This window comes from Galleria mellonella, unplaced genomic scaffold (genome assembly GCF_026898425.1).
Source record: "Galleria mellonella isolate WM207_F2 unplaced genomic scaffold, CSIRO_AGI_GalMel_v1 utg65, whole genome shotgun sequence".
Classification (NCBI taxonomy): domain Eukaryota; kingdom Metazoa; phylum Arthropoda; class Insecta; order Lepidoptera; family Pyralidae; genus Galleria; species Galleria mellonella.
In genome coordinates, this window is record NW_026442138.1 from 11,702,896 (window position 1) to 11,714,443 (window position 11,548).

The window sequence follows — 11,548 nt, forward strand, 5'->3', positions numbered from 1 at the left end:
GATGACGGTCACCACCTTCCATCGGGTGGGCCGTCGCTTGCTTGTCATTCTAAGTTGTATAAAAAGGACTTGACGAAAAAACGCGCCATCAGTGTTGGAGGTTCAAAATTTATTGTCATTTCCTTCCCATATTTTTTTTTAAAAACTATTGAAATTCAACGGTAGAATAAATGCTGACTGTATGGTATATAAGAGATATTGTAATCACCTGATCCATACGGATAACACCTTCGGCGAGCGTCTTGTATCCTAGGATGGTGCGGTTCTTGTATTTCTTACGCCTCTGCAGCATTATTTGCAGTCTGCAATAAAAATTGATATTTTAAAATATAACTATATCCTTTAAATGACATTATATATCTGTTCATGAAATATATATTTCCATATAATAAAACAATAACCCCCTTATTCCTAATAACTAAAACCTCATACGAACCTATTTTAGCTAATAAAATGTTTTTATTAATTATCAATAAAGAAGTCAAGGTTTTTATTTCTTGTGCATATTTTCCAAATTTATTTCGAACGAAAATCAGTATTTGAGATATATTCGAAATTTAAGATACAATAATTAGTATTTAACAAAAAGTCAAAGTCAAATTTATTTTAAAATGTCAGTCGGCTCAATGGTTCGATTGTCATTAATCATATTTCCAAAAACACTAAACTTACTTTAGAATGCATACATACATTTGATAGAAAAAATACCTAAAGTCTTTTATGATAAATTTCATAAATTAAAGTATTAAAAAAAAAGAATTTCTTCATTAGTACTTTATAAGATTTCTCACTTAAGATTTTTCATAAGATACGCCAATATCTTTTGTCTAGATACTGCCCAATTGGAAAAGCTGTCCCAATTACATTTTACTACCAGTAGGTTCAATGCCAAGTGAAACCTTTCTACATATTTGTTGCCAACTAAATGGCAAAGAACATAATGTTCCGAGTAATAAAGTCTGCCCATAAAACTGTTCCGAGATCAGATTTTCCGAAGTCAGGTCAAGGAAGAACAGCTACGTAAATACTTTACGTCATGTTTTGATGGAAATGAAGCTCAAATCAAAAAGCTCTATAACATATGACATAGATTACCAGGTAAACAAATATCACGGTATTGATGAATAAGTTTACCAAATGATTTATTTTCTTAGTAACATTATGTAAAAAGTTATTCACATAAAAGTTGTAAAATACCTTTTTTTATGCAACTTAAAATGGCAAACAAGCTGACGGTCCACCTGATGGAAAGTAGTGTCCATCGCCTATAGACATGAGCAGTATCAGTTACATAATAGTACCAAATCAGAATAAGGATTCGAAATAGATTATCAACTTTTTAACCATTACTGTCTATTGTAAAACATAGGCCTCCTCCTATTGGGATATTCGCCAGTAGTTGGCAACTGCAGTTAGGCTTTGAAAATGTTTCAAGAGGGACGCTACTGCCCATTCTTCCACCATTAAATTCCCGTTGTCGCCTCTTACAACACCCACGGGAGAGGATAGGGTAGCCTAGTCTATACTAGGACTGCAGGGCGAATTAGAAATAGATACACCCAAATAAATACTATTGGACATATTACCCATTGTCATTTAGTCCCAAACTATAAGCAGAGCTTGCACTATGAATACTAGACGACTGAAAGACATAGCAAAATACTTTTTTTTTCGTAAATACATAGATATTACATACATAGAAAACGCCCAGGTCAATGCCAACAGACATACTCATGAATATAAATATATGTTAACATTATTCAGAATGGAGACCGTTGGCTCTTGGATCTCTTTGCCTATTCTGCAGGGGACCTAAGGTCATACAGATAATAGTTTAGAGAAATTTTGATATTACTAATTAAACTACTTATGAAAAATCGATTTTTTTGAAAAAACTTATAAAGGTGCGTAACAAATTTGTCATATTTGACGCCATTGGCTTATTCGAGATTATTATCCACAGGAGTCTCGTCTCTTAATAATTAAAGATCGTGACCCACAAAAAACCCGTCTTTAATTGTGACCAGTTGTTTTGGTCTAAACTACTGTACCAATTTAAAAAATGGGACCAATTTATATCCTTTCAAATAAAAAAATCCAAATCAGTTTAGAACTGACGGAGTTATGAGGTAACAAAAATAAAATACAACCGAAAAGAAAACCTCCTTATTAATATCGCTTGAAAGAGACGCAATATGTACACGTACTTTCAAACATATCTACATTACCAGACAATTTTGAAGCGAGAATAGTCCACCCCCCCCCCCCCTCATATACCACCCATATTTAACGCTAATAAAATTCTAAAAGCATATTCTAATTTTAGGCTTCGCACACTGACAAGAAAAAGTAACAAATATATTTATTACCGAAACTAAATATTTTATTGTTCCTAAATTATTTCCAACACCCATTGTAACAGTTTACGCTACAACACCGCTCAGATGCGGATTTCCTCGGAACATACAAAAACATTTGCGGTTATGGCTTGTTTCATGGGGCCATTAAATAAGCCGTTTCATAGTAAACATCGAGAAGCGATAAAATAGTGATATACACGCCTCGATTATTTTTAGTGGCTTTCGACCTCGGCCTTATATTGTAAAAATAAAGAGCATTCCAGAGTTTAACTCGTAAAGCCGAGTGAACGGTGATCAACGGTGAATAAATAAACTTTTATGACAACAAAAGTAGAATTATGTCTTAATTTCACATGTGTGCTTCTTTAACTTTTTATAGATTGATTTATTGGTTTCGACTCATATTTGATTTTGAAGTCTGGATTTTTAGAGTACCTTACCTATCTAAGATATATCTAGACTAACATTTTAAAACCATTTATTTTTATAAATGATATAATAAAAATGATGAGCTAAACAATAATTGTAACAGATACAACACAAACATAAATTAAATGACACTATCCACCTATTATACCTAAACGGTACAGTAAAATCAATTTATAATAAGTTATTTCTAAATTAACTCGGTTTAATTTTAATCGAAGTGTCTATCATATGCAAAATCAAAGACCATTTATCAATTTTCAAATTTATCAAAGACTATTTGAGCTGTATTTTTTAACAGATAAATAATAATTTTGTTTATAAAAAAAGAAGTTACAAACCTGTTGCCATCTCGCTTGACAAAATGCGGGTACTGTAGGGAGAAGCAAAGGTCGAGCTCCACATCGAGCGGCGGCACGGCGATGTCGTTGGAGCGCAGTGTTCGCTTGCTGCTATGCATCCGCGCGGCCAATATAACCGCTCCCGCGCCCGCTCCGCCCGCCGCCCCGCCACCCGCCTCGCCTAACGCCCCACATACGCGCAGTCGCGTCACCCTCAACGTGCATAGCCTGGAGAGAAATAACATTTCAATGAATTTCAAATTTTGCAGCTGCCATTTTATTATATACAACCCACGCTGCTAGAATTTCAAAGTATACTCGTATTTCGTTTTATATGCGTATTATTTTAAATAATGGCTCTTTTATAAAAATCTTAATTTTGTAACTATTATTTTATTCACTTATTCATTACTGACAACATTACAAAAAAAAAATTGCTACAAAAGGCGGACTTAATGCTACATAGCATTCTCTGTCAACCTTAAAACAGAAATGTAATTAGGAGGTAAAAATTTGAAAATTATCAATTTAAAAATAAAATATTATACATATACATTTCATTTTATTGGTAGGGAAGCGGCACACATAGTGAACACTTACAACACAAAAAAGATTGCTAGTGCGTTGCAGGCTTTTTAAAATACTGCAGATTATTTTTTTGACGAATCCTACATTCCATCAAAAAGGGAGAGCCTCGAGAAATAATAACAATAATAAATATCAGTGAACGTATAGAACCGTCTAACAAATGTAAGCTAAGCGGAGCTTGTACTAGATCACTAGATGACTAATAAACTTAAATACAATTTGTAACCTGAATATACACCTCAAGAATGGCAACGCATGGGGGGGTATCATGGTCAAAACAGTATACTCTGTTGTCCGTACTGCTGCTGCTCATGTCTATAGGCGACAATTACCACGTTCCATTGAGCGAACCATCAGCTTGTTTGCATTCTTATTTGCATAAACTATATAGTATAAAAGAAATACATTACATATTAATAATATCCGCCACGTAATAAGAATATTCGTTAATAGAGACATAAATAAATAAATATATTCGCTCGGAAAGGGAACTCACTATTGGAATGAACGTGATAATCCAGTTCTGTAATATTTCACGGATCGTCAGTCTAGAAAATTACATGATATGTCGTATACATTTACATCTATCTAAAAGGACACATGCTGATTCATCATGACCGCAAAATCTAAACCGACATAGGTCTTTTTCATGTAAAAAACACATTTTTTTTTTATTATTTTTCAACATAAAGGAATGAAACTTGCTTATACTTATTTTGGAAATAGGTTTGGAGAAGTGAAAATTACTATTTATGCTATAAATAAAAACATAATAATTAAATTGTGATCTACTAAAAAATCGATATTAATCATGGTTAAACCAGTTATTTTGATTAAAAAACTAAACTATTAGAACCGATTTTGATAAAATTTCTATGGGATCAATTTGTAAGTATTATATATACTTTCAGACAAAAAAGAATTTTCCAAATCGGTTTATAACTGATGGGGTTATGAGATAACAAATATAAAAAAAATTAAAATCGAATTAAGAATCTGCTTTTTGAAGTCAGATGAAAATACATTGTTCGAGCATTTCCAATAATAACAAGGGAAAAAATTAAAGCAGTGTTTGTAAACACTGTAATCATAGACCACAGTATTAATGTCTTCCACGAATTTTGAGATTACAGCATAGCAAGCGATTCACCATTGATATTTATGTAATATCCAATCGAAAAAAAATTGGAATATTTTATGTGGGCCAACCAAGAAAAAATAATTTTATACAGTTTATTGTTCTAAATAGGCAGGAAGCACAAAAGGTAGTTTTAATATAAAGCAATCGCTTCCAGATATACTTTATCGTGCAAGGTTCAATAGATTTGACGAAAAAAAAAACATTAGGAAAAATAGAAATAATATTACGGACTGTATAGACATAGATAACATTTGAAATGTAACAATGTGTTTCTATTTTTAATACAATATTCGGCTGACGAATAAAGAAAAGAAAGGAAAGTACCTAAATAAAAACACCACAATCGTATTTTGTGTGATATATATGTCCAGATAGACTTTTGACTCACTGACTACGCTGTAATTGAACTGATGTGAATACAAATAAGTAGGTTTATTATTCCCACGGATATTGTTTGAAATAAAATTCTATGAAATAACAACCATTACGTAAATATACGGTAAATATTTAATATAAGAATGTGTACATCATCTTAGCAAATATTTCCACAAATTAGTCATAAGAGCTCCAACATTTATAGTTTGAGCGATGAATGATTACATATAAACTTCAACTAGCGAACCGAAGCAAGTTTGTTGTGTAGACGAAACACGAAGTTTCCTAATAAACTAAATACGGGCGTCTTCAGGGAATTCGCAATTGACTTGAGAAACTGTATCGCTACGGAACTAAATGGAACTTTGACACCTGTTATTACTTGAATTTATTAATTCTTCTAACTTCAGATAACATAATTCTTCATTAGAAAGACTTTGAGTGATAAAGTCGTGGTAACGAAGAATTATAAATCAGATAATTGGATAACGTTGCAAAAATTCTTAAGAACGTTGCCGAAGTTTAGAACAATTTAAAAGAAACTTTGATCAAGATGAAAAGGATTGCAGGAATTTATTTAAGACAAGTAAACACATGTGTCGAGATTTCGTACTCAGTTATATAATTTAGATATTATTAATTCTTATAAAATCGTTTATTCTGATCGACTATCAACACACGGCCAAAACTACCTAGACAGTTGAAATTTGAACATGAGTTTATTTTATGACATAAGCATACGTTTAGATTCGAAAATTTAAGCTTACAAAGAAAATAGTATGTTAAGAGTGCAGTGCGACGAGCACAAGCTAGTTCATGATGCAGAGGGATGAAGTGATGAAAATAAAGTATAATAAGTTTACTATGTTATGTCCATGGTACTGCTGATGTCTATAGGCGACAGTTACCTTTTTCCATCAGGTGAGCCGTCAGCTTATTTGCCATTCTAAGTTGTATAAAAAATAAATAAAAGAAGAAGCAGCAAATTATACCGCCAGTTTAAGAGAAGTATTTATTACCAGTGCAGCACCTAATGTAAATTGCCGTATATGTTCCAGCATAGAACAGGCCACCCTTTCTCGTAGACGTCGTAAGAGACGACTAAGGAAGCTTATGGTGGAGGGATGGGCAGTAACGTCCATCTTAAAACTTTACGAAAAGACAAACTGAGATTGCCAACCCGCCCAAACCAAGCATGGAAGCTACTGGCAAAACTCCCGTTATAGGGGAGGTTATATTCAGCAGTGGACGGTTAATGGCTGATACAATAACAACAACAACCAAATGTAAATAATAAAGTAAATAATGTAAAACACAGAAATTATTGACACCAAAAACTGACACCTTTACACGAGTTGTATAAATAGAAGTACCATCTTATTATTTTCCAGCAATAAACAGCGTCAAGGCATACACTTTTGAATTCTAAGAAACCTATTGATTTCTGATAATCAATACGAGTGTTGTTAATTAAAATAGAGCTCAAACTATCATTACAGAACAAACATGGTGGAATTGATTCAATTCCAGGTATTGTATAATGACCATTGATTTGTTTATTTTTAAACTGCTTCCAAAACGTAAAGATTCTCATTTCATGTGTTATTTTTGTTATATATTATGTAATGTAATATACTCGCTAATTCTGATTTCAATAGTTATATCATCCTATAGGAACATCCTACAGGAAATTAACAGACGCCAATAGTGAGTAAGACGAGGAGAGAAAAATGTAATCAACTAGAGCGTTTAATTATCTATCGTTTCATCAATACAACCATTTAAAAACCTACCTGTTCAGAAGAGTCGAAGAGAAGTATAGTAGACAGCTCTTGTCCTGTCATTAAGACTTGCTACAGTTGCAAATTGCAAAGCTCTGAGTTGGCGTTGACGGCACATGCATAATAATTTGAAGTAACAGACAATACTATTTCTTTTTCGAGGCTTTGCCACCATGAATTGGGACAAAGAGTATTTATCTGATATCTATATACATATGCATTATGAGGCAAGACGCTGCGACGCAAAACGTTTAACGCCCCCTAAAAAAGAGTTCCGGATGAAGTCAAAACAATTGTCCGAAACGAGAAAAATACTGAGTTAATTTCCCATTACATATGAATATAGACATCGAATAAAAAAAACCTAAGTTTTAAAAAGAAGATTATCTGTGTATAAAGATTTTTGTAACGAACATCTAAACATCCAAACACACAAGGTATTTGAAATTATTAGCATACTATTAAAGTAACGCTATATAAGTGAAATTAAACTAAAAAAGAAATATGGATTTAGAAACGACAATGAATTTTAAGTCTTCCATAGATGTAGAAATACGGTTATCAAGTTAGTGTAGTAGGGGATTTTACTTTAGTTTTGGGAAACATATTCAATTTTGGGTATAACAATACCTTATCATGTCGACCTCCATATGCTTCCCCCTGGAAACCACAGTGGTTAACTCTTGTTGAATTAGTCACGGTAGGGTAACTAAAACAAATTCAATTTGCCGAAAAAAAAAAACCAAATTCAGTTTAATTGCTACATGAACTCTCTTCAAAAGACACTAATAACTTCGAGTTCATTCAAATGGTAGATTTATTAACAAACTTTTGTATTTATAATTCATATAATATTAAGTAGGAATTTAAAGATTCTAAAACAACAAGATAATGCAGTTCTCCTCGAAATGAGGAGGCACGCTCTTGTCCGCTTCAATTGCATTTTACAATTTCTTGCAGAACTTCATTCGCCTACAATATTATTACTTTGCATTAAACATCTTTCCCATTTATTAGGTAAAGTTCTGCAGGAGTAGAATTTATAGGCACAATACTTATTTGTAAGTAATAATAAAAAGCTACATTTCTGTGATACTTTTTTATCTATTCCGTCTCACCATACTGGTTTCGTTTCAAATTCTTTTATCTTACATTTTTCACTGGAACGCTCTGAAACGGGCTTCCTGATACCATTAAGAGATTTCCGACTAAACAGGAAACTAATCTGGTAATCAATCCAAAATACACCCTTGAGTACTCGAGTGTACACTAGGAATGCAAAATATTTTGCGAACGCGCTGATCGCCTGTAATTCGAAATTCAGCTAATACTCCAAATAACCAACTATCACAATCATAACCATTCACGATTTTAACCTTTGACCAATTGTCGGTTCTCGATGGTCGAGGTCAGGTGCGTTTGGAAACTCGCATTGGACACACTAATTCGAGACAATTTAATTATTTTTTTAAGCAACCTAAATTACAATAGAACAGTCCTCACATAATGGGCGGAAATATTTAATAATATACACACATAATATTAAAATTGTATTCCACAAAAAAAAATAAGACTTCAATTGTGACAAAACCAGTTCTTTTGGTTTAAAAACTACTGAACTGTTTTTGTATTTTGATAAATTTTTTTATAGGACTAATCTATAAGTACTCGTATATCCATTCATATAAAAAAAAACCATCCGAATCGGTCTATAACTGAAGCAGTTACGAGGTAACAAACATAAAAAAGAATAACAACCGAATTAAAAAACTTTCTTCTTTTTAAAAGAATAAGATAAATAGGTATATTGTCGAATTGTAAAACCTGCTTTTTGAAATTATTTAAAAATAGAACAAATCTCTAAAAGCATTTAATATGTGAAACGTGAAAGGCTTCGGTTAGACGAGGCGTAAACTGAAGGCGTAACGTTCGATTATGTTCGGTTGATTAAATTTATATTATTATTAGAAAACTCCTAAAACGTCTATTAAAGTAATGCGTAATTGTTATTATTTCTTGGAACTCGGCGCCGTTTTCACCCTGATTTCACATTGCTTTTATAAGTGATTTTTTTTGTCAAAGACCACAACGTTTGATCAAATATTAAATTATCAAATACTCATTATTATTTGAATAGTATAATACTTTTTATTTGCAGTTCGTTATGGTAATAAAGTTTATTGAGTTGATCAACACTTGACTGGCATATTAGGATATTTATTTATTTACACTTTATTGCACCAAGTAAAAAGAGAAATAACAAATACAGTAAATATTAATGAGAAGTGATACAAAAGGCGGTCTTATCGCTAAGCAATCTCTTCCAGACAACCTTTGGGTAGAGGACATTGAGAAAAAGACAAAGGGTAGGTGGCGCACTATTATATAAATATTATCATATACAAACATATATACATACATACATACACATACATATATAATATATACACAATTAAATATATACACAACATACACATACTTAACAGCACACATACAACAGAAAAAAAATGACGAAGGAAAATGAAGAGAGAACACAGGAAAATAGTACTAAAGTGAGAGGTAGTGAGTTCCATAGACGATATTTTCTGACTGACTTCAAAAATGGAGGTTCTCAATTCATTCGTATATTTAAATCTGTTATCTCAGATCTTCGTCATTTACAAACCGTATTGGAAAATTATATATAAATAATATACTTTTAGATTAAAATCAGTTCAATTAAATTTTAAATCAAAATAACTGGTTTTGCCACGATTGAATGATTGGTTTATTATTAAAACAAAATTATTATCAAATATAAGTACTTGCGAAAAAATATTAATTTCTGTTTCTTAAAAACTTATTTTTGCAAGCTTGTATTTAACTTACAATGTACTCGTTTGTGAGTTAGGTCAAATCTTGCAAGCTGAATTAGAACCTGTTCTCCATATCCGATTGAGGCGAAGTTTTGCATACACCTTCAGTTCTGATGTCAATACAATGTGCAATACTCAATATTGTTATATTTTCAAAATGGCCGCCGTCACAAGATGGCGGATCTTGTATTTTTTTCAACTTCTTTATTATGGGTATCAAATAAGGCCTGAAATTTTGTGATATCACACCAAATTCAATACGGTCGCGTCTCCAAAATGATGAATTACAACATTATAAAAACTTGTACCTAAAAGGATTTTTGTTAAAAAAAAAAAACTTAAAAACAAGAACAAAAAACAACCCTTTTTACACACTAGATAAATAACTCTGAATAATTCTAGATAATAGGTGATATAAATTACATTGAGGATATACAACAACGTTGCATGTCATTTTGTACAAATGTTACATTCATTATCTTGCTAGAAATCGCCTTAAATAAATCTTTCAGATTCTCAACATCTGTGAGGACTTTCGCGTTGCTAGATTTATGGTTTTGAGAGACGGGAATTAACCATTAATTAGGAAAAGGTTAATTAGGTATTGGCAACATTAATGTTACTATAAAAGTACGTAGATAGAAATCGTTACTAGCGATTTTCTCTGCGATTATAAAGCACTTTAGATGTAGAGAAAGTCTGGACTAGCAACTTACGGCGTTTCCACTAGCCTGCATGACTGGCCTAGATTCATAACTGGATTTTTTAGACCAACTCAATTTTCTTAACAAATTAAGGATATAATTATGAGAGTACAGTATATATAAAATGCACTACATAACTTTACTGTGTTACTTAAAACATTTATTATTTTTATTATAAACTTGCTTGTAGTTTAAACTGTCAGTATTAAATACAAATGTGGATATGATAATAATTATAAAAAAAATTAAATCATGTGAAAATTAATATAGGACCACGCATGCACGCATTCTCGCATGCACGCACGCTCGCACGTACGCACGCGCGCACACACACGCGTACGCACACAGACGAACTAGCTTTTATCCGCGACTTCATCGGCGTGACCGGAATAAGTTAACTAACCGGAATAAAAACTAATCTATCCTTCTCAGTTTCATATAGTAAGTATATGTATACTAAATTTCATAGCAATTGGTTAGATAGATAGATAGATAGATATATAATTTATTTGTATTACTTACAGCACGCACACAAATAACAACAGATATTAGTGCATACCTAATTAAAAAGAAGAAATAAAAGAATACGTATATAAAAAAAGGAAAATACATAAAACAGATAACATAATTTTTCGTGAATGTGCCACAGTAATACAAAAAGATCACAACTCAGTTTATTGCATAAAGAGCAAAACACTGATATTCTTGTGGCCAAAAGTCAAAAGGCAGCCGTGAGACCCTTTGACAAAAAAAAAATATATATAAATAAATGAATTTGCCTGTGCCTATTACAATCATTAGTGTTTAAAATTTTAATCTAAATTTATAAACTAATAGATAAGAAATACCATTAGAAATGCGGTAGACAGGGGTTACTCTGGATCACATTTAAGCATTCAAGTGATAAATATTTCCGCTACATACCTATTAATTATGTCAATTTATTGTTTATTAATTACAACCTTTATAAGCTCTCT

The 11,548-nt window shown here is 32.0% G+C and overlaps 1 protein-coding gene across 4 annotated transcripts in view; it reads right to left on the reverse strand.

Annotated features, from left to right (window-relative positions):
* LOC113519884 (phosphofurin acidic cluster sorting protein 1) overlaps positions 1-11,548 on the reverse strand; it is a 189,622-nt gene that overhangs the window by 29,161 nt on the left and 148,913 nt on the right. For all 4 annotated transcript variants that reach the window (XM_052900539.1, XM_052900538.1, XM_026905099.3 and 1 more), the window contains exons 2-3: positions 3,128-3,355; positions 209-302 (exon numbers count right to left, since the gene is read on the reverse strand). In XM_052900539.1, coding sequence (XP_052756499.1) covers positions 209-302; positions 3,128-3,355 — 322 coding nt within the window. The remainder of the gene's footprint in view (positions 1-208; positions 303-3,127; positions 3,356-11,548) is intronic.